The sequence below is a fragment of the Pogoniulus pusillus genome, chromosome 6, assembly GCF_015220805.1.
Source record: "Pogoniulus pusillus isolate bPogPus1 chromosome 6, bPogPus1.pri, whole genome shotgun sequence".
In the NCBI taxonomy this organism is placed as follows: domain Eukaryota; kingdom Metazoa; phylum Chordata; class Aves; order Piciformes; family Lybiidae; genus Pogoniulus; species Pogoniulus pusillus.
Window position 1 is genome coordinate 1,593,671 of NC_087269.1, and position 22,502 is coordinate 1,616,172.

At 54.0% G+C, this 22,502-nt stretch overlaps 1 protein-coding gene across 2 annotated transcripts in view; it reads left to right on the top strand.

Annotated features, from left to right (window-relative positions):
• The window catches only part of FCHSD2 (FCH and double SH3 domains 2), a 159,306-nt gene that overhangs the window by 87,224 nt on the left and 49,580 nt on the right, over positions 1-22,502 (top strand). For both annotated transcript variants that reach the window (XM_064144185.1, XM_064144186.1), the window contains exons 4-8: positions 4,142-4,218; positions 5,718-5,862; positions 10,488-10,621; positions 13,645-13,699; positions 14,931-15,059. In XM_064144185.1, the coding sequence (XP_064000255.1) occupies positions 4,142-4,218; positions 5,718-5,862; positions 10,488-10,621; positions 13,645-13,699; positions 14,931-15,059 (540 nt within the window). The remainder of the gene's footprint in view (positions 1-4,141; positions 4,219-5,717; positions 5,863-10,487; positions 10,622-13,644; positions 13,700-14,930; positions 15,060-22,502) is intronic.

Genomic DNA, 22,502 nt, shown 5'->3' on the forward strand with positions numbered 1-22,502 from the left:
GGGACTCTATGATCTGCCCCTTCCAGGAGGTGTCAGGATGCTCTCTGAAGAGCCTCCTGGTGCCTGTGGCTGTGGTTGGGTTTCACTTTCGGTTGTGCAGCAGCAGAGGCAGCAGCAGCAGCAGCTCAGCCATGGTCTCATTGCCTGAGGCTCTGTGTAAGGCTCTGAGCAAAAGAATTGTTCTTCTGATAGAAATTGGAGCAAGCCACATCCTGGGTGGAATCCCTGCCTTGAGCTGGTGCTCAGCAGAGCTCTCCCTCATTAAATCATTAAAGCTCTTATTGAATCTAGCTCCAGTAAATAAAACACCACTTTAGATCAGCCCTCTGAACACTTAATCACCAGCTTGGAATCTAATTGGGAGGCTGAATTGTTCCTGCTGCATTCAGGAGCTGAGGTTCTCTTCCCACCAACTCCCAACTGCTTTGCCTTCTCCTCTCCCACATTTCCTCTTTCCCCCATTCAAAGGTTTCCCAGAGATTGGCAACAACAGAAAATATGTTTGGAGTTCCTCTTGGAGCTTGCAAAGAAAACAGCTGGGTGATGGATAGAGCTGGCTGGGATGTGTTTGGCACTGGGGAGCTCACTGTTCCACTCAGCCAGACTCAGGGAGGAAGCTGAAGTTGTCTAAATGTTCCTCATTTCAACAGGAGAAGCAGCATCAGGGATGCTGCAGCATCTGAAATGGCTCTTTTGGGGTGCTTTAGGGATGCACCTGCATCTGAAATGGCTCTTTGGGAATGCTGCACCATCTGAAATGGCTCTTTTGGGGTGCTTTGGGGCTGCTCCAGCATCTGAAATGCTTTTAGTGATGCTTTAGGGGTGCTCCAGCATCTGAGATGGCTCATTTGGGGTGCTTTAGGGGTGCTCCAGCATCTGAAATGGCTCTTTTAGGGTGCTTTGGGGGTTTTCCAGCATCTGAGATGCCTTTATTGGTGCTTTAGGGATGCTGCAACATGTGAAATGGCTCATTTGGGGTGCTTTAGGGGTGCTCCAGCATCTGAAATGGCTCTTTGGGGTGCTTTGGGGGATGCTGCAGCATCTGAAATGGCTCCTTGGGGATGCTCAAGCATCTGAAATGGCTCTTTTTGGGTGCTTTAGAGATGCACCAGCATCTGAGATACCTTTATGGATGCTTTAGGGGTGCTCCAGCATCTGAGATGGCTCTTTTGGGGTGCTTTAGAGATGCACCAGCATCTGAGATACCTTTATGGATGCTTTAGGGGTGCTCCAGCATCTGAGATGGCTCTTTTGGGGTGCTTTAGGGATGCACCAGCATCTGAGATGCCTTTATGGATGCTTTAGGGGTGCTCCAGCATCTGAAATGGCTCTTTTGGGGTGCTTTAGAGGTGCTCCAGTATATGAAATGCCTTTATGGATGCTTTAGGGATGCTCCAGCATCTGAGATGTCTTTATGGATGCTTTAGGGGTGCTCCAGCATCTGAAATGGCTCTTTTTGGGTGCTTTAGAGATGCACCAGCATCTGAGATGCCTTTATGGATGCTTTAGGGGTGCTCCAGCATCTGAAATGGCTCTTTTGGGGTGCTTTAGGGGTGCTCCAGTATATGAAATGCCTTTATGGATGCTTTAGGGGTGCTCCAGCATCTGAAATGGCTCTTTTTGGGTGCTTTAGGGGTGCTCCAGCATCTGAGATGCCTTTATGGATGCTTTAGGGGTGCTCCAGCATCTGAGATGGCTCTTTTTGGGTGCTTTAGGGGTGCTCCAGCATCTGAGATGCCTTTATGGATGCTTTAGGGGTGCTCCAGCATCTGAGATGGCTCTTTTTGGGTGCTTTAGAGATCTCCCCATATGTCCCTCTCTGCTAACCCCTGCCTGAACATAACTGCCTAAGGCTGGACTCTCCATGTCCTTTTTTCCCACCTGGAGGCATTACTTGGAGCTGTGTTGGAGCTCTCTGGCTCAGTGGGTATTAGAGAGGACTCAGAGGGTGGTTTTCCTCTGCCCACCTCCACTCAGAGTTCCTTTTTGACTGCCCCAACAGGAGCAGGGCATAGATTTGTTTGAAGAGGTGGAAGTTAGGGGGAGTTGATTGATGGATCCAGCTCTGATAAGGAGAAGTGATCAAAGTGATGCAAGCAACTGGAACCACCTCAATGAGTAGGAGCACAAAAATCTGTCTGCTTAGTGAGTCCCAAACCTCAGGCTTGCATCAGCTGCTCTCTGCCATCCTTCCTGCAGCCAGCAAAGGGGACTTGGCTGGCATCACAGAAGCACAGCATGGTGGGGGTTGGAAAGGACCTCTGGAGATCACTCAGAGAGTAGTAGGGGTTGGGAGAGACCTCAGATGATTGAGTCCAACTCAACCATTTAAGGCAGGTCAGATAGGAAGGCATCCAGGTGGGTTTGAAAGGTGGCCAGAGAAGGAAGCTCCACAACCTTGCTGGGGAGTTCTGCTAAAGCAGAGGCACCCACAGCAGCTGCCCAGGGGCACAGTGGGGGTTGGGATCCCTCCAAGGGAAGAGAGGATCCCAGTGTCCAGGTGTGTGGGATGTCTCCAGAGGAGGAGAGGATCCCAGTGTCCAGGTGTGTGGGGGATGTCTCCAGAGGAGGAGAGGATCCCAGTGTCCAGGTGTGTGGGGGATGTCTCCAGAGGAAGAGAGGATCCCAGTGTCCAGGTGTGTTTGGGGTCTCTCCAGGGGAGGAGAGGATCCCAGTGTCCAGGTGTGTGGGGGATGTCTCCAGAGGAGGAGAGGATCCCAGTGTCCAGGTGTGTGTGGGATGTCTCCAGAGGAGGAGAGGATCCCAGTGTCCAGGTGTGTTTGGGGTCTCTCCAGGGGAGGAGAGGATCCCAGTGTCCAGGTGTGTGGGGGATGTCTCCAGAGGAGGAGAGGATCCCAGTGTCCAGGTGTGTTTGGGGTCTCTCCAGAGGAGGAGAGGATCCCAGTGTCCAGGTGTGTGGGGGATGTCTCCAGAGGAGGAGAGGATCCCAGTGTCCAGGTGTGTGGGGGATGTCTCCAGAGGAGGAGAGGATCCCAGTGTCCAGGTGTGTGAGGGATGTCTCCAGAGGAGCAGAGGATCCCAGTGTCCAGGTGTGTAGAGGATGTCTCCAGAGGAGCAGAGGATCCCAGTGTCCAGGTGTGTAGAGGATGTCTCCAGAGGAGGAGAGGATCCCAGTGTCCAGGTGTGTTTGGGGTCTCTCCAGAGGAGGAGAGGATCCCAGTGTCCAGGTGTGTGAGGGATGTCTCCAGAGGAGCAGAGGATCCCAGTGTCCAGGTGTGTAGAGGATGTCTCCAGAGGAGCAGAGGATCCCAGTGTCCAGGTGTGTTTGGGGTCTCTCCAGAGGAGGAGAGGATCCCAGTATCCAGGTGTGTATGGGATGTCTCCAGAGGAGGAAAGGATCCCAATATTCAGTCTCTCCAGAGGAGGAGAGGATCCCAATGTCCAGGTGTGTTTGGGATCCCCCCTAGAGGAGAGGATCCCAGTGTCCAGGTGTGTAGAGGATGTCTCCAGAGGAGCAGAGGATCCCAGTGTCCAGGTGTGTGGGGGATGTCTCCAGAGGAGCAGAGGATCCCAGTATCCAGGTGTGTAGAGGATGTCTCCAGAGGAGCAGAGGATCCCAGTGTCCAGGTGTGTGGGGGATGTCTCCAGAGGAGCAGAGGATCCCAGTGTCCAGGTGTGTGGGGGATGTCTCCAGAGGAGCAGAGGATCCCAGCCTGGGGAAGAGAAGGCTGCAGGGAAACCTGACAGCAGCCTGCCAGGACCTGAAGGGGAGCTGCAGGCAGCCTGGGGAGGGACTGTGTAGAAGGGCCTGGGGTGACAGGATGAAGGGGAACGGTTTGGAGCTGCAGCAGGGCAGAGTTAGGTTGGACATCAGGAGAAGCTCTGCACAGTGAGGGCAGTGAGACACTGGAACAGGCTGCCCTGGGATGTGCTTGAGGCTCCATCCCTGGAGACATTCAAAGATGAGGCTGGATGTGGCCCTGGGCAGCCTGCTCTAGCTGGAGATGTCCCTGCTGAGTGCAGGGGGTTGACCAAGATGACCTCTGAGAGTCCCTTCCAACCTGATGCAATCTGTGCCTCTCTGAGCCTCTGTGTGTGTGTCAGGTCTGTGTTCACCTGCTTGAGGAGCAAACCTCTTTGGTTCCTTTGCCTCTGAACTTGGATTTCCTTCTTCCAACAGAACATCCAGAAGCTGGCCAGCCAATACCTGAAGAAGGACTGGCTTGGAGTGAAAGCTGATGAACGAAGTGATTACAGGTAATTAACAGCTGGAGGTCTCCAGGGGCTGTTTGCCTCATCTCAGTTTCACTCAGCAGTAAAGCCCTGCCCTGCTCTGTATGCCTTTTGCTGCCCAGCATTGCCACTTCACGGTGAACCTTTGTTTCCCCCTCCCTGTAAGTCAAGAAATGAGCCTGGAATTGATGTTTATTGCTTGGATGATGTAGGGAGGTTGGAAAGGAGCAGCTGAAATTGTGCAGCCTGTTTGGGTGTTGCTGCTTGGTTTTCAGTAGGTAGCTCAGCTGGGTTATGGGAAGCACAGAATCCCAGCATGGTGGGGTTGGAAGGGACCTCTGGAGATCCACTCCAACCCTCCCCTGCTAAGGCAGAGGCAGCCACAGCAGCTTGCCCAGCAGCACAATGGCCCGGGGGGGTTGGAAGCTCTGCACAGAAGGAGACTCCACAACCTCTCTGGGCAGCCTGCTCCAGCCCTCCAGCACTCTCACACCAAACAAGTTGCTCCTCATCTTCAGCTGCAACCTCCTGGCTTCCAGTTTGTGCCCCCTGACCCTTGTGCTGTCCCTGGGCACCGCTCAGCAGATGCCAGCTCCAGCCTCTTGCCCCCCCACACTGCCTTCAGCTCTTTCTGAGTACTGCTCAGCTGCCCTCTGGGGCTGCTCTGCTGCAGGCTCCCAGCCTCAGCTCCTCTCTGCCAGCACCCCCAGGGCCCTCTCTGCCTGCCTGCTCTCAGCCACTCTGGCCCCAGCCTGCAGTGCTGCTTGGGGTTGTTGTGGCCAAAGTGCAGAACCTGCCCTTGGCCTTGTTCAGTCTCATGCCCTTGGCCTCTGCCCACCCATGCAGCCTGGCCAGGTCCCTCTGCAGGGCTCTGCTACCCTCCAACAGCTCCACAGCTGCTCCTAGCTTGGTGCCATCTGCAAACTCACTGCTGCTGGACTCAGTCCCCTGCTCCAGAGCATCAATAAAGACACTGACCAGGACTGTGCCCAGCACTGATCCCTGGGGCACACCACCAGTGCCAGCTGCCAGCTGGATGTGGCACCATTCACCAGCACTCTCTGGGCCCAGCCCTCCAGCCAGTTCCTGCCCCATACCAGAGTGAATCTGTCCCAGCCAGGAGCTGCCAGCTGTGCCAGGAGCTGCTTGTGGCAGACACTGTCAGAGGCTTTGCTGCAGTCCAGGTAGACTCCATGCACAGCCTGGAGGATGCCCTGGGGTGTGCTTGAGGCCCCATCCCTGGAGACATTCAAGACCAGACCAGATGTGGCCCTGGGCAGTCTGATCTAGCTGGAGGTGTCCCTGCTGAGTGCAGGGGGTTGGATGTGATGACCTTGGAGGTTCCCTTCCAACCTGATGCAATCTGTGACTCCCTGTGTTGGATCTCCACCAAGGTTTAAGCTTCAGCTCTGTTTTCAGAGCAGTCCTCAGATGCATTTTGTTGCTGTTTACTCCTGCAGTGTTAAACTTGGCCTCTCTTCCTCCTCCCTCCCCACAACCTTGTTGTCTTGCCTTGTTTTCAGGAGCATGTACTCAGTTTGGAAGTCCATCTTAGAAGGCACCATGCAGGTGGCTCAATCTCGACTCAACATCTGTGAGAACTACAAGAACCTGATTTCAGAACCAGCCAGGACTGTGAGGTGCTTTAAGGAGCAGCAGCTGAAGAAGGTATTTGTGCTTTAATCAATTCTTCAATCTTTGGATGGTTTTATTCAGTATTAAAGGTGGGGAAAAGGGTTTTAAGGTTGGACTTTTAAAGGGTTCTTAGTATTTAACTTCTAAACCACATCTCTGCTTTTCTGTCTTCTCCCCCTGTGTGTGTTGGCAGAGGTGGCTGAGTAAGGAGCAAAGGGCTGAGCTGGTTGAGCTGGAATTCAAATTGCTTGCAAATCAGAGAAGCAGAGAATGGGTTGGGTTGGAAAAGACCTTTAAGATCATCTAGTTCCAACTCAGCTGCCCTGTTCAAGGACACCTGCCACTAGAGCAGGCTGCTCAAAGCCCCAACCAGCCTCTCTCTGAGCACTTCCAGGTGTAAAGCCAGGCAGAAAGAGTTGAGGATGTTCAGCCTGGAGAAGAGAAGGCTCCAGGGAGACCTTTGTGCAGCTTTTTAGCTCTCAAAGAGGGCTACAAGAGAGGTGGAGAAGGACTTTGCAGGAGTGCACAATGTGATAGGATGAGGGAGAATGGTTTCAGTCTGAAAACACAAGAGAGCAAGATTAGATCCAAGGAAGAAATACTTTTGTGCTGATGCTTCTGAGACCTTGTCCCAGGTGTCCCAGACAGGTAGGAGCTGCCCCATCCCTTGGGAGCATTCCAGGTCAGGTTGGTGGGGGCTCTGAGCAACCTGCTCTAGCTGCAGATGTCCCTGCTGACTACAAAGAGGGGAGGATAAAATGGGTTTAGAGAGGTGAGGACAGCTTTGGGTGGCAGAAGTCTCAACACAGGGCACACATGGGCCTGATGGAGCAGGTCCAAACAACCCCACAATCATCATTCAAGGGCTGAAGGCCAGGCTGAGAGTTGGGATTGTTCACTCTTGAGATGAGAAAGCTCCAGGGAGACCTCCTGGTGGCTTCCAGGGCTCAAAGAGCACTAAAAGAAAGCTGGAGAGGGATTTTTCAGCAGGGCACATAATGATGAGATGAGAGATAAAGTTTTTAACCTGGAAAAGAGAAGATTTAGACTAGAACCATGAAGAAGTTTTTTGCTGCTGCTGGTGATGAGACCCAAAGCAATTGGAGCTGCCCCATCCCCTTGGGAGCATTCTAGGTCAGGTTGCTGGGGACTCTGAGCAACCTGCTCTAGTTGGGAATGTCTCTGCTGGCTGCAGGGAGGTTGTGGATCATGTTTTAAAGGTCTCTTCCAAGCCAACCCATTCCATGAATCCCCAACTCCAAGCTTTACCATGGAGTGTGTGATAATGACATGAACAGAGATGGGACTTGGGCTCTGCTCTTTGAAGAACAGAAAGGCAAATTGAAAGGCAAATTGATCCCCTTAAGCTAGCTTGAGGCTCTACCTCTAGGTATTGCCTGGAGCCTTCATTTGACCACATCTGGCCTGTAAGAGCTGTAATTAGCTGTAGAGGCACCAAAGGAGCTCTTAAAGCTAGTTTGGGGTTAAAGAAAATCATTACAAAGCCTCCCTGAAGGACAGAGAGGAAAATCCTCAGTGTGGATAATAATTCACATGGCCTTTGTTGAGTTGATCCTTCCTGCTTAGCACAGATTCCCTCATCCCAGAGATGTTGGGTTTGGAGAATTGATCCAAGAGGCTGCTGTAATTGTGGAGGGTTAACCATGGTCAGCAGCTCAGCCCCAGTGGGATGGGGCAGAGGATCAGAAGGGAGAATGGCCAAAAGGTTTTGGGGATTGAGGTAAAGACAATTGGTTCATCAAAGTAAACCAAGGCAAGCAGCAGGAGAAGAAGGGGCCAGAGTCTGAAGCTGTGCCAGGACAGGTCTGGGCTGGATGTGAGGAGGAAGTTCCTGGCAGAGAGAGTGATTGGCACTGGAATGGGCTGCCCAGGGAGGTGGTGGAGTGGCTGTGGTTGGAGGTGTTGAAGCCAAGCCTGGCTGGGGCACTTAGTGCCATGGTCTGGTTGGTTGGGCAGGGCTGGGTGCTAGGTTGGGCTGGCTGAGCCTGGAGCTCTCTTCCAGCCTGCTTGATTCTCTGATTCTGTGATTCTAAGGAGTTGGTTCAGTGCTTCCCATCAACAAAGACGGAGAGGAACAACAGCAGGCAGCAGCACAGGCTGGGGCTGCCCTGCTGGAAAGCAGCTCCATGGAGAAGGACCTTGGAGTGCTGGTGGGCAGCAAGTTCTGCGTGGGCCAGCAGTGGTGCCCTGGTGGCCAAGAGAGCCAATGGCAGCCTGGGGGGCATTAAAAAGAGTGTGGCCAGCAGGTCACAGAATCATAGAATCAGGCAGGGTTGGAAGGGAGCACAAGGAGCAGCCAGTGCCAACCCCTGCCATGCCCAGGGACACCCTACCCTAGAGCAGGCTGCACACAGCCTCAGCCAGCCTGGCCTCAAACACCTCCAGCCATGGGGCCTCAACCACCTCCCTGGGCAACCCCTGCCAGGCTCTCACCACTCTCCTGCTCAACAACTTCCTCCTCACCTCCAGCCTCACTCTCCCCACCTCCACCTTTGCTCCAGTCCCCCCACTCCTGCCTCTCCCTCACAGCCTCCAAAGTCCCTCCCCAGCTTTTTTGGAGCCCCCTCCAGATGCTGGAAGGCCACAAGAAGGTCCCCTGGGAGCCTCCTCTGCTCCAGCCTGCACAGCCCCAACTCTTTCAGGCTGTGCTCACAGCATAGCTGCTGCAGCCTCTGAGCATCCTCCTGGCCCTGCTCTGGACACTCTCCAGCATCTCCACATCCCTCATGGAATGGGGGTCCAGAACTGGATGCAGGTCAAGGGAGATTCTCCTCACTCTCTGCTCTGCCCTCACATCTGGAGTCTTGTGTCCAGATCTGGGCTTCCCACAGTTGGTTTTCCCCTCTGGCCTTTGGATTTTGTTCCCAGTTGTATTCCAATTATTGCAACCTGTTCTCTCATCCAAAACATTCAGAACTTGGCTGCTTCATTTCCTGGAGACACAAAATCAGAGAGCTTTGAGTTTCAAGAGACCTTCCATGGTCATCCAGTCCAACTCCCCTGCAGTCATCAGGGACATCCCCAACCAGAGCAGGTTACTCAGAGCCCCAAACAACCTGACCTGGGATGGTGCCAGCCATGGGGCAGCTCCCACCTCTCTGAGCAACCTGAGACAGGCTCTCACCACCCTCAGCATAAAAAAAGTTCTTCCTTCTCTCCAGTCTCAATGTTCATCTTTTAGTTTCAAACCATCCCTCCTTGTCCTGTCCTAACAGGCCCTGCTCAAAACTCTGTCCTCAGGTTTCTTACAGACCACCTTTAGCCCTGCAAGGCCACCAGAAGGTCTCCATGGAGCCTTCTCCTCTCCAGGCTGCACATCCCCAACTCTCCCAGCCTGACCTCCCAGCAGAGCCCTTCCAGCCCTCCCAGCATGGCTGTGCCCTGCCCTGGCCCTGCTCCAACAGGTCCCTGCCTGTGCTGTGCTGAGCACTGCAGAGCTGCCCCAGCACTGCAGGGGAAGTCAGAGCAGAGCAGAGGAGCAGAATCCCCTCCCTGCCCCTGCTCCCAGACTGCCCAAGACAGGGCTGGCTGGGATGGATTTAGGAAAGAGAGAAAGAGAAAGGAAGAGAGAAAGAAAAGGAGAAAGGGAGGAAGAATGCAACAGAGAAAGGAACAGAGGAAGGGAGGCAGGTAGGGAGGGGAAAAGGAGTGGAGAAAAGGAGGAAGAAAGGAACAAAGGAAGGGAGGAAGAGGGAAGGAAGAGAGGAAGAGAGGGAGAAAGGAAGAGGGGAAGGAAGAGAGGAAGGGAGGGAGAAAGGAAGAGGGGAAGGAAGAGAGGAAGGGAGGGAGAAAGGAAGGGAGAGGAAGAGAGGGAGAAAGGAAGAGGGGAAGGAATGGAGGAAGGAAGAGAGGAAGGGAAGGAAGGAAGGAAGGAAGGAAGGAAGGAAGGAAGGAAGGAAGGAAGGAAGGAAGGAAGGAAGGAAGGAAGGAAGGAAGGAAGGAAGGAAGGAAGGAAGGAAGGAAGGGAGGGGGGGGAAGGGAGGGAGGAAGGGAGGGAGGAAGGAAGGAAGAGAGAAAAGGAGGGAGGAAGGGAGGAAGGAAGAGGGGAAAGGAGAGAGGAAAGAAGACAGCAAGAAAGGAAGGAAGAGAGGGAGGGAAGGAGGAAGGAAGAGAGGAAAGGAGGGAGGAAGGGAGGAAGCAAGAAAGGAAGAAAGGGAGATGAAAGGAAGGAGAAAGTAAGAGAGGAGGGGAGAGAGAAAGAAAGGGTGGAAGAATGCAACAGGAAAAGGAAAGGAGAAAGGCAGGGAGATGGTGAGTGGAAAGGGAGTGGAAGAAGGAAAGGAGGAACAGAAAAAGAGGGAGAAATGGAGAAGGAAAGGAACAGAGGAAGGGATGTAGAAAAGAAGGGAAGAAGGAAGAGATAAAGAGAGAAAGAAAGGAGAAAAAGACAAAGAAGGAAAGGAAGAAAGAAAGGGAGAAAGAGCTGTAAGTTTCAACCAGCTTTGAACTGCAGACAAGCCACATCTGTCTGAGAAGTGCCTTGCAGCCCCTGATGTGCCATGCAGAGTGTAACCAAGAGCAGTGAAATGCTGCTGCTGCTGCTGCTATTTAGATGCAAAAACCCCAACCCCACCCCACCCCCCACGAATGTTTTCCCTGCCTGAACGTTTGGTTGTCTTCTCTCTCTTCTCTTCCAGTACCTGGACCAGCTGACAAGGATCCAAGCTGAATTACAAGAGACAGTAAAAGATTTAGCTAAAGGCAAAAAGAAATATTTTGAGAGTGAGCAGATGGCTCAAGCAGTGCGGGACAAAGCTGATATTGAGGCCAAGTATGTTTTGCTGAGAGCATATGGAGCAAGAATTGCCTGGGTGGAAAGCTGATGCCTCCTCCTATTAGGTGTTGCATTGGGTGGTGTGGAAGGGGGCAGAGGATTGCTTTCAACAAGCCTCTGGCAGGTTTGTTGTCTTTTAGCTTGTGTGCACTTTGGGAAGCTTTTCAAGCTCCCTCCTAGCCCTGAAGGTAACAAAAATTCACACCTTGAAGCTGCTGTCCTGGGGAAGGGAGTGAAGCTCACTGCTGTCATTTGGCATTTTCAAAGGGCAGTGGCACTCCTGCTGAGCTTTAACTCTGCTGAGCTGCTTTGCTTTCCTCAGATCTCAGAGTCACAGAGTTTCTGGGATTGGGAAAGACCTTCAGGATCATTGAGTCCAATCATTAGTTTCACACTGGCAAGACCTCAGTTGGGTCTCAGTCATAGACTGGATTGGGTTGGAAGGGATCAATCATTAGTTTCACACTGACAAGACCTCAGTTGGATCTCAGTCATATAATGGGTTGGAAGGAACCTTCAAGATCATCAAGTCCAATCATTAGTCTCACACTGACAAGACCTCAGTTGGGTCTCAGTCATATAATGGGTTGGGTTGGAAGGAACCTTCAAGATCATCAAGTCCAATCATTAGTCTCACACTGACAAGACCTCAGTTGGGTCTCAGTTTTACACTAAAAGACCCCAGTTGGGTCTCAGTCATAGACTGGATTGGGTTGGAAGGGACCTTCAGGGTCATCAAGTCCAATCTTTAGTTTCACACTGACAAGAACTCAGTTGGGTCTCAGCCATAGAATGGGTTGGGTTGGAAGGGACATTAAAGACCATTGAGTCCAATCATTAGTTTCACACTGACAAGAACTCAGTTGGGTCTCAGTCTTATAATGGGTTGGGTTGGAAGGAACCTCCAAGGTCATCAAGTCCAATCATTAGTTTCACACTGGCAAGACCTCAGTTGGGTCTCAGCCATAGAATGGATTGGGTTGGAAGGGACCTTCAAGATCATCCAGTTCCAACAAGTTGTTCAGCATGAGTGTGGTGAGAGGCTGGAATGGGTTGCCCAGGGAGGGGGTTGAGGCCCCATGGCTGGAGGTGTTTGAGGCCAGGCTGGCTGAGGCTGTGTGCAGCCTGCTCTAGGGTAGGGTGTCCCTGGGCATGGCAGGGGTTGGCACTGGCTGCTCCTTGTGCTCCTTTCCAGCCCTGACTGATTCCATGATTCTATGTTCAGGCACTGTCCCAGGTTGTTCATCCATCCTGGCCTTGAGTGTCTCTTGGGGGGGACATCCACAGCCTCCCTGAGCAACCTGTTCCAGTGTCTCCTCAGCCTCACTGGTGAGATGAAAAGGTGTCCAGAAAAGCCAAAGCAGGAAGAAAGGGGAAAGTCCCTACCTGAAGCCAGGTCTGGGCTGGGGAGATCAAATCATAGAATGCTTGGATTGGAAATGGACATTAAATATCAGCCAGTTCCACCCTCCTGCCATGGGCAGGGACACCTCTCACCAGCACAGCTTGCTCAAGGCCTCATCCAACCTGGCCCAGGGCACATCCACAACCTCCCTGGCCAACCTTTTCCAGTGTCTTCCCAACCCTCACTGCAAAGAATTTCTTCCTCATCTCCACTCTCAGCCTCTCCCAGCTTCAATCCATTCCCCCTCACCCTTTCACTCCAAGCCCTTGCCAGAAGTCCCTCCCCAGCTTTTCACCACCAGCACCCCCAAGTCCTTCTCCACAGGGCTGCTCTCCAGCTTGCCTTGCTATGGAGGATTTCCCCAGCCCAGCTGCAGAACCTGGCCCTTAGCCTTACTGGTCCTCATGAGCTTCTCACAGGGCCACTCAAGCCTGCCCAGGTTGCTGTGGTAGACCTCTCAGGTGTGCTGGGACAGCTTGGTGCTGGTGGATGCTTGCTGAAGGTGCCTCAATCCCACTCTCTGTGTTGCCATCAGAGATGTTAAACAATGCCAGGCTCAATACCAACCCCTGAGGACCACCTGTGGACATGGCAAACCCCTTCCAGCTTGGTGGAACTGTGCAGGCACTGCTGAGTTTGCATTGCTGCTCCCTTGCTGAGCAGCAGTTGACCTACCCAGCACTCCTGATTCAGAGTCACAGATTGCAGCAGCTTGCAAGGAGCCCTCAAAGGCCATCTTGTCCAACCCCCCCTACACTCAGCAGGGACATCTCCAACTAGAGCAGGCTGCTCAGGGCCACATCCAGACTGATCTTCAGTGTTTCCAGGGATGGGGTCTCAACTGCATCCCTGGGTAGGCATTTCCAGTGTCTCACCACCTTCACTGTGAAGATCTTCTTCTGATGTCCAGCTTAAAGCTCCTCTGCTCCAGTTCTGAACCATTGTCCCTCATCCTATCACCCCAGGCCCTTCTAAACAGTCCCTCCCCAGCCTGCCTGTAGCCCCCTTCAGACATTGAAAGGCAGCTCTAAGATCTTCCTGAAGCCTTCTCTTCTCCAAGCTGAACTAAGATGATCCAAGGGCTGGGGCAGCTCTGCTGTGAGCACAGGCTGAGGGAGCTGGGGGGGTGCAGCCTGCAGAAGAGAAGGCTCCAGGGGCACCTCAGAGCTGCTGCCAGGAGCTGAAGGCATCCTGCAGGAAGGCTGCAGAGGGACTTTGGCTAAGGCTGTCCAGGGACAGGCCAAGGGGGAATGGTTGGGAGCTGAGGCAGAGCAGGCTCAGAGTGGAGCTGAGGCAGAAGTTGCTGAGGAGGAGGCTGCTGAGCCTCTGGCCCAGGCTGCCCAGGGAGGCTGTGGCTGCCTCCTCTGTGGGGGTGCTGCAGGCCAGGCTGGATGAGGCCTTGAGCAGCTGAGCTTGGCTGAGAGGTGTCCCTGGGCATGGTGGGGAGGGTGCAGGAGATGATCCCTGAGCTCCCTTCCAACCTGAGCCATTCTCTGAGTTTAGGCTTACAAAGACACTTCAGATTAAGATGTTGCAGGAGTGCTTATCCTATGCTAGATGAGGCTGTAAAGGACAGGTGTAAGACACTAACCTCTCCTTTTCATTCCTGTTTCAGGTCCAAACTTAGTCTTTTTCAGTCAAGAATAAGCTTGCAGAAGGCAAGTGTGAAGGTGAGTAGGGAAAAGGCCTTCATGCTCCTTCTGATGATGCTTTGCAGCTCCTTTCCTGAGGCATCTGAGCGAGGCTGCCTGGAATCCAGTGATGAGAGGCATTTTGGGTGATAGATTGGTAGGGCAGATGATAAGAAAACTCTTTCAGGAGTCCAAATGTAGAATTCCAACCTGGCCAAGGTGATCAGGAGACCTTTTTTTGTTCCCTAGTGGCAACTGCCCCTTGATGACTGCAGGTGAAAATGCAACCGTGTGGGACTAAAAGGCATTGAGAGTCCTCTTGATCCCAGGATCCCAGGATGGTAGGGGCTGGGAGGGAGCCAAGGAGATCATCCACTCCAACCCCTGCCAGAGCAGGACAATCCTATCTAACACAGAGCACACAGGAACACATCCAGACAGGCCTTGAGAGGCTCCAGAGAAGGAGACTCCACAACCTCTCTGGGCAGCCTGTGCCAGGGCTCTGGGAGCCTTACAGGAAAGAAGTTCCCCCTTGTGCTGAGCTGGAACCTGCTGTGCTGCAGCTTCCATCCATTGCTGCTTGTCCTGTCCCAGGCAGCAGTGAGCAGAGCCTGTCCCCCCCTCCTGGCAGCCTTCAGATACTTACAAACATTGATCAAATCCCCTCTGAGTCTTCTCTTCTCCAGACTAAGCAGCCCCAGGCCCCTCAGCCTCTCCTCCTCAGCCATGCCCTCCAGCCCCCTCATCATCCTCCTAGCCCTCTGCTGGACCCTCTCCAGCAGATCCCTGTCCCTCTTCACCTGGGGAGCCCAAAACTGAAGGCAATACTCAAGAGGAGGTCTCAGCAGGGCAGAGCAGGGGGGCAGGAGAACCTCCCTTGATCTGCTGGACACATCCTCCTAATCCACCCCAGGATGCCAGCAGGGCACATTGCTGTGCCATGGGGAACTTGTTAGCCACCAGCTCCCCCAGGTGCCTCTCCTTGGGGCTGCTCTCCAGCAGTCACCTCCCAGCCTGTCCTGCTGCAGTTTGTTCTCCCTCCCCAGGTGCAGGACTCTGCACTTGTCCTTGTTGAGCCTCACCTGGTTCCTCTGTGCCCAGCTCTCAGCCTGCCCAGGGCTCTCTGGATGGCCTCAAAACTGTTAACCTCTTAATCCCTTTGAGTTTTAAACTCTATGGATACATCTCTCCACCTGCTAATTGGTTGTGAATAGCTTTTGGGTCCCTCCTCTTTAGGAGCTCCTCTTCTAACTGCCCTTTCTTGCCGCAGTTAAAAGCTCGCCGCTCCGAGTGCAACTCCAAGGCCATCCACGCCAGGAACGACTACCTGCTGACCCTGGCAGCTGCCAACGCACACCAGGATCGTTACTACCAAACAGACTTAGTCAACATCATGAAGGTAAGGAAGTGAGTCCTCTGCTGGCAGCTGGGAAGTAGGGAAAGAGTCCCCACCTGGGGAGTGTGGGGCAGGCTGTGCGTGGAGTCTACCTGGAGTGCAGCAAAGCCTCTGACAGTGTCTGCCACAAGCAGCTCCTGGCCCAGCTGGCAGCTCCTGGCTGGGACAGATTCACTCTGGTATGGGGCAAGAACTGGATGGAGGGCAGGGGCCAGAGAGTGGTGGGGAATGGTGCCACATCCAGCTGGCAGCTGGCACTGGTGGTGTGCCCCAGGGATCAGTGCTGGGCACAGTCCTGTTCAGTGTCTTTATTGATGATCTGGATGAGGGCATTGAGTCCAGCAGCAGTGAGTTTGCAGATGGCACCAAGCTAGGAGCAGCTGTGGAGCTGTTGGAGGGCAGCAGAGCCCTGCAGAGGGACCTGGCCAGGCTGCATGGGTGGGCAGAGGCCAAGGGCAGGAGACTGAACAAGGCCAAGGGCAGGTTCTGCACTTTGGCCACAGCAACCCCAAGCAGCACTGGAGGCTGGGGCCAGAGTGGCTGAGAGCAGGCAGGCAGAGAGGGCCCTGGGGGTGCTGGGAGAGAGGAGCTGAAGCTGAGGCAGCAGTGCCCAGGTGGGCAGCAGAGCCAATGGCATCCTGGGCTGGCTGAGGAGCAGTGTGGGCAGCAGGACAAGGGAGGTTCTTGTGCCCCTGTGCTCAGCACTGCTCAGGCCACAGCTTGAGTGCTGTGTCCAGTTCTGGGCTCCTCTATTCAAGAGAGATGTTGAGGTGCTGGAAGGTGTTTGGAGAAGGGCAGCAAGGCTGGGGAGGGGCCTGGAGCAGAGCCCTGTGAGGAGAGGCTGAGGGAGCTGGGGGGGTGCAGCCTGCAGCAGAGGAGGCTCAGGGCAGAGCTGTAACCAGGTGGGGTTGGGCTCTGCTGCCAGGCAAGCAGCAAGAGCAGAAGGGGCCAGAGTCTGAAGCTGTGGCAGGGCAGGTCTAGGCTGGATGTTAGGAGGAAGCTGTTGGCAGAGAGAGTGATTGGCACTGGAATGGGCTGCCCAGGGAGGTGGTGGAGTGGCTGTGGCTGGAGGTGTTGAAGCCAAGCCTGGCTGGGGCACTGAGTGCCATGTTCTGGTTGGTTGGGCAGGGCTGGGTGCTAGGCTGGGCTGCCTGAGCTTGGAGCTCTCTTCCAACCTGCCTGATTCTATGATTCTATTCTATGAAGGGTTTGCTTTGGTGGCCACAGTCAGTGTCTGAACTTGAGGATCTTAAAGGTCTCTTCCAGCCAAATCAGTCCTTGTTCCTAGTGTGGTCTTTGGTGCTAGGGGAGGGATGTCTAAACCTGGGGTGCTTTGCTGGTTTGTTTTTGATCTTTGTGGTTTCTACAAGGGTTGTTTGGGGGTTTTTTTTGCCTTGTAAGCAGCATTCACCCTTCCTCTTTCTCCTGTACTTTCCAGCTTGCTTGACATGAGGAAGTGCAGTTGTTTAATTTGGCTGATAGGACAGCTTGAAAGAGCAGCTCCATGTTATGCAATGGCCCTGGAGCAGCTCTTTCCTTCACACGTGGCTGATGATATCAAGAGATCTTAGAGCCTCTCCTTGTTGAGTTCAAGTGATCAGGTTCTCAAAGTCCAGGTGGTCTGCCCCAGCTTGGCATCCTTGCTGGGATTTGAGCTTCTGCCACAAAGGGTTCTGCCAGAGGAAGAGATCTGTCTGGCTTCAAGTGCAAACTTGAACATAGAAAGTGCAGCAGAAGTGTGGCCAGCAGGGCTGGGGAGGTTCTGCTCCCCCTCTGCTCTGCTCTGCCCTGCTGAGAGCACAGCTGCAATGCTGTGTCCAGTTTGGGGCTCCCCAGGGCAGGAGGGACAGGGACCTGCTGCAGAGAGTCCAGCAGAGAGGCACGGGGGGGAGTGGGGGACTTGAGCATCTGCCCTGTGCAGAGAGCCTGAGAGCCCTGGGGCTGCTTAGGCTGCAGCAGAGAAGGCTGAGAGGAGCTCTGCTCAATGTCTCTCCCTAGCTGAGGGGTGGGTGTCAAGTGGAGGGGGCCAAGCTCTGTTGGGGGGTGCAGAGCAAGAAGCCAAGGAGCAATGGATGCAGAGTGGAAGAGAGAAGGTTTCACCTGCACAGGAGGAGGAGAAAGTTGTTTGGTGTGAGGGTGGCAGAGGCCTGGAGCAGGCTGCCCAGAGAGGCTGTGGAGTCTCCTTCTCTGGAGGCTTTCCAAGCCCACCTGGATGCATTCCTGTGTGACCTGCTCTAGGGGATGCTGCTTTGGCAGGGGCTTGGCCTGGCTGATCTCTGGAGGTCCCTTCCAACCTCTAAAGCTCTGTGACTCTGTGATCTTTGAGTCTAACCTCTAACCCAACACTGCCAAGAGTCACCTCGCTCATCACAGCCTCTCCAAGCTAACTCTTGGCAGAGTCACAGAACCTTTGAGGTTGGAAGGCACCTCCAGAGCTCATTGAGTCCTACCCCCCTGCCAAGGCAGCATCACCTAGAAGAGAGGGTTTGACTCACAGCTCTTTCTGGTGGCCAGAAGGAAAGCTGAGTGGTGCTCATGTCTGTCAGCTCTGTCTCACCTCAGGGCTAACCACAACTCAAGTCATAGAATCATAGCATCACAGAATGGTTTAGGTTGGAAGGGACCTCAGAGCTCAGTCAGTTCGAACCCCCTGCCATAGGCAGGGACACCTCCCACTAGAACAGGTTGCTCAGGGCCTCATCCAACCTGGCCTTGAACACCTCCAGGGAGGTTGTGGAGGACAGAAGCACAGAATGTGATCAAAGATCACATTCTGTGCTTCTGTCCTCCACAACCTCCCTGGGCAACCTGTGCCAGTGTCTCACCACCTCACTGCAGACAACTTCTTCCTAACATCCACTTTCAATCTCCCCTCTGCCAGCTCAAACCCATTCCTCATCCTGTCATTCCCAGACCTTGTCAATAGTCCCTCCCCAGCCCTCCTGCAGTCCCCTTCAGATACTGAAAGGCCACTCCAAGCTCTCCTGGAAGCCTTCTCTTCTCCAGGCTGCACAGCCCCAACTCTCTCAGCCTGTCCTCAGAGCAGAGCTGCTGCAGCCCTCTCAGCATCTTGGTGGCCTCCTCTGGACTGGCTCCAACACTTTCATGTCCTTCTTGTGCTGGGGGCTCTGAAACTGCCCCCAGGGCTGCAGGTGGGGTCTGGCAAGAGCAGAGTTTAAGGATTTGATTCAAAAGGTTGTTTGTCTCCAGGAGTATTTGGAGTATGGTGCCCAAACCTGGAGTCCTCAGCACAGCACAGGCAGGAACCTGCTGGAGCAGGGCCAGAGGAAGCCACAGCAGTGATGGGAGGGCTGGAAGCCCTCTGCTGGGGAGGCCAGGCTGGAAGGGTTGGGGTCATTCAGGCTGGAGAAGAGAAGGCTCCAGGGAGACCTTTTGGTGGCCTTGCAGCACTGGAATGGGCCGAGAAGAAAGCTGGGGACAGACTGTGGAGCAGAGCCTGTTGTGACAGGACAAGGGGAAGTGATTTGGGACTGAAAGATGGGTTCAGACTGCATATAGAGAAGAAGTTCTTTGTGCTGAGGGTGGTGAGAGCCTGTCCCAAGTCACCCAGAGAGGTGAGAGCTGCCCCAGGGCTGGCACCATTCCAGGAGAGCTCGTTTGGAGCTCCTGAGCAACCTGCTCACTGTTCCAGGTCAGGTTATTTGGAGCTCTTAAGCAACCTGCTGTAGTTGCAGATGTCCTTGCTGACTACAGGGGGGTTGGGTGGATGACCTGGAAAGGTCTCTTCCAATCCAACCCATTCCATGGATCTGTTTATCCCCTCTGTGGGCAAGGAGGGTGCAGTGCGAGGACAGAGCAGAGCAAAGCCCAAGCTCACAATCAGGGCAGTGGAAGGCTCTGAAAACAAGGATCAGATGTCATGGGACAGTGAGGCTATTTCTGGATGCCTCTGGTGAGCTGTCAGCGAGTTCTGCCCTGGCATTCTGACAGCAGGCACTGCAGGAAAGGGGCTGGTGGTGAGGACCTGCAGTGGGGGTTCACAGATGGGCACGAGAAGCATCTCCTGTGCCTGGGAAAAATCCTGGCTGCTCCCATGTGAGAAAGTGGTGGTGATGATGATGGTGGTGCTGTGAGTGGAGGCAGCTTGGGCAGGAATACAGAGTAATTGTTTGGGTTGGAGGAGACCTCCAAGATCATCCAGTCCCAGCAGCAACCCAGCCCCACCACAGCCATTGAACCATGGCCCCGAGTGCCATCCCCACAGCCTTCTTCACCACCCCCAGCCATGGGGACTGCAGCACCTCCTGGGCAGCCTCTGCCCATCCCTCACCACTCCTGCAGCAAAGGAGTTTTTACTCATGTCCACTCTAACCCTCCCCTGGCACAATTCCAGGCCAGTTCCTCTCCTCCTATCACCTGAGACAAGGGAGAAGAGCCCAACCCCAGCCGCTCTGTAACCCCCTCTCAGGGAGCTGTGGAGAGCAACCAGGTCTCCTCTCAGCCTCCTCTTCTCTAGGCTCAGCCCTCCCCAGCTCCCTCAGCCCTGCTCTCCAGACCCTTCCCCAGCTTGGTTGCCCTTCTCTGGACCTGCTTCAGCCCCTCAGTCTCCTTCTCCAGAAGGTTCTGTAGAGAGCAATGAGGCCTCCCCTCAGCCTCCTCTTCTGCATCAGTGATGAAGGTTCTGTAGAGAGCAATGAGATCTCAGCCTCCTCTTCTCCATCAGTGATGAAGGTTCTGTAGAGAGCACAGAGGTCTCCCCTCAGCCTCCTCTTCTCCATCAGTGATGAAGGTTCTGTAGAGAGCAATGAGATCTCAGCCTCCTCTTCTCCATCAGTGATGAAGGTTCTGTGGAGAGCGCTGAGGTCTCTCTCCAGCCTCCTCTTCTCCACCAGTGATGAAGGTTCTGTGGAGAGCAATGAGGTCTCTCCTCAGCCTCCTCTTCTCCATCAGTGATGAAGGTTCTGTGGAGAGCAATGAGGTCTCTTCTCAGCCTCCTCTTCTCCACCAGTGATGAAGGTTCTGTGGAGAGCACTGAGGTTTCTCCTCAGCCTCCTCTTCTCCATCAGTGATGAAGGTTCTGTGGAGAGCACTGAGGTCTCTCTCCAGCCTCCTCTTCTCCACCAGTGATGAAGGTTCTGTGGAGAGCACTGAGGTTTCTCCTCAGCCTCCTCTTCTCCATCAGTGATGAAGGTTCTGTGGAGAGCACTGAGGTCTCTCTCCAGCCTCCTCTTCTCCACCAGTGATGAAGGTTCTGTGGAGAGCACTGAGGTCTCAGCCTCCTCTTCTCCATCAGTGATGAAGGTTCTGTGGAGAGCACTGAGATCTCTTCTCAGCCTCCTCTTCTCCATCAGTGATGAAGGTTCTGTGGAGAGCACTGAGGTCTCAGCCTCCTCTTCTCCATCAGTGATGAAGGTTCTGTAGAGAGCACTGAGGTCTCTCCTCAGCCTCCTCTTCTCCATCAGTGATGAAGGTTCTGTGGAGAGCAATGAGGTCTCAGCCTCCTCTTCTCCATCAGTGATGAAGGTTCTGTGGAGAGCACTGAGGTCTCTCCTCAGCCTCCTCTTCTCCCTCAGTGATGAAGTTGGCTGCAGTGCAGTAGGAGAAGGGAAATGACTGGAAAGGCAAAGAAAGTCCAACTCACAGCTCAGCAGAGGGCACAAGGGAAGGTTTAAGGTGAAGAAGGAATTCTCACCAGGAACCTGGGAGGTCTTGTTGGGATTTTTTGTTGTCTTTCAGAGATTTGATGTTGAGAACCTTTAGGGTTTGAGTGGAGCTTCAGAATGTTTCTGTCCTAGGTGATAAACCTCCCCATTTTGAACAGGAAATGAAACAACATCTCCGTGGCCTCCTCTGGACCACCATCTCCAGGTCCTCCTTGTGCTGGGTTCCCCAGAGCTGGAGGCAGTGCTGCAGGTGAGGTCTGAGCAGAGCAGAGCAGAGGGGCAGAATCCCCTCCCTGCCCTGCTGCTCTCCCTGCTCTGGCTGCAGCCAGCACACAGCTGCTCCTGGGCTGCCAGCGACCACTGCTGCCTCCTGGGCACTTTGGCACCAGCTGACACCCCCAAACCCTTCTCTGCCAGGCTGCTCTCTCCAGCCACTCCTCCCTCAGTTCTTCACTGCCCTTCTCTGGAGCTGCTCCAGCACCCTTTGTGCCAGGCTTTGTGGGGGGGGGGGTTGGGAGGAATCTCTTTAAAAAGGGGAGAAACCTTCCCCAGGACTTTCAATTACAGACTTCAGCCTAAACTTCTCTCTCTGCTCCCTCTCTGCTACTTAGAAGGAGAGCATGAATGAATTGTGAGAGCCACTCCCCTGGGAAGGGATGAGAATGGACTCATAGGAGTACAAAAGCATCATTGGCAGATGGAATTCCCAAGGGATATGTGGGGAAAGAGGGATTAATCTGCTGTGCTCTGTAGTGCAGCTGCTCTACCTTTGGCCAGAGCCCTGTGATGCTGTTTCCTTGGCTGTCCAAGGCAATTTGCTTTCATTGTTGCCTGCTTCTATAATTGTCACCATAATCACAGAGCTGTGACTCTTGAGCTGCTTTCCTTTTTAAGGCCATGTTGCCCCTTTCAGGGAGATGACAAAAAAGACTCCCCAGAATAGTTTCAGTTTGATATTTGGGTCCTTTCAAACGTTTAGTGGGACTGGTTGAGAGCAGGTTTGCATCTCTGCCAGCAGAAGGTCCAGCCAAGGTCTCCTCTCCCTTTACTCTGCTCTGGTCAGGCCACAGCTGGAATATTTGGGCCAGTTTGGAGCACCCCAAGGACAGGGATTGGGTGCAGGAAAGGGCTGCAAAAGGTGCTGAGGGGACTGGAACATCTCTGCTGAGGATTGGAGGTTTTGGTCTGGAGGAGAGCAGCCTGAGAGGGGATCTCATCCATGCTGAGCAGTACTCCAAGGGTGGGTGGCAGGAGGATGGGAGCAGGCTCTGTTCAGTGGTGCCCAGGGGCAGGGCAAGGGGCAGCAGGCACAGCCTCAAACATCAGAGGTTCCATCTGAGCAGGAGGAGGAACTTGTGCAGTCTAAGGGGGATGGAGCCCTGGAACAGGCTCCCCATAGAGGCTCTGGGGACGTTTGAAACCTGCCTGGATGTGTTCCTGTGTGATCTGCTGTAGGTGACCCTGCCTTGGCAAGGGGATTGGGCTCAGTGATCTCCAGAGGTCCCTTCCAGCACCTCCCATGCTGTGATATGTAAGGAGCATGTGAAGGCTGCAGCTGTTTGGGATGAGTCTGCCCATGGCCTGCTCAGTGCTGAGCATCTCAAGCTGCAGGTGACTCCTCCTGTAGTCGTTTCTCAGTTCCTGTATATGAGAAGAAAACAAAGGCCAGAGAAGGCTAAGAGGGGATCAGAGCAGTGTCTGTGAACATCTGAGGGGTGGGAAGCAAGAAGAAGCTGCCAGGCTCTGGTCAGAGGTGTCCTGTGACAGGACAAGTGGCAATGGACATGAAGTGGAACCCAGGAGATTCCACCTCAACATGAGG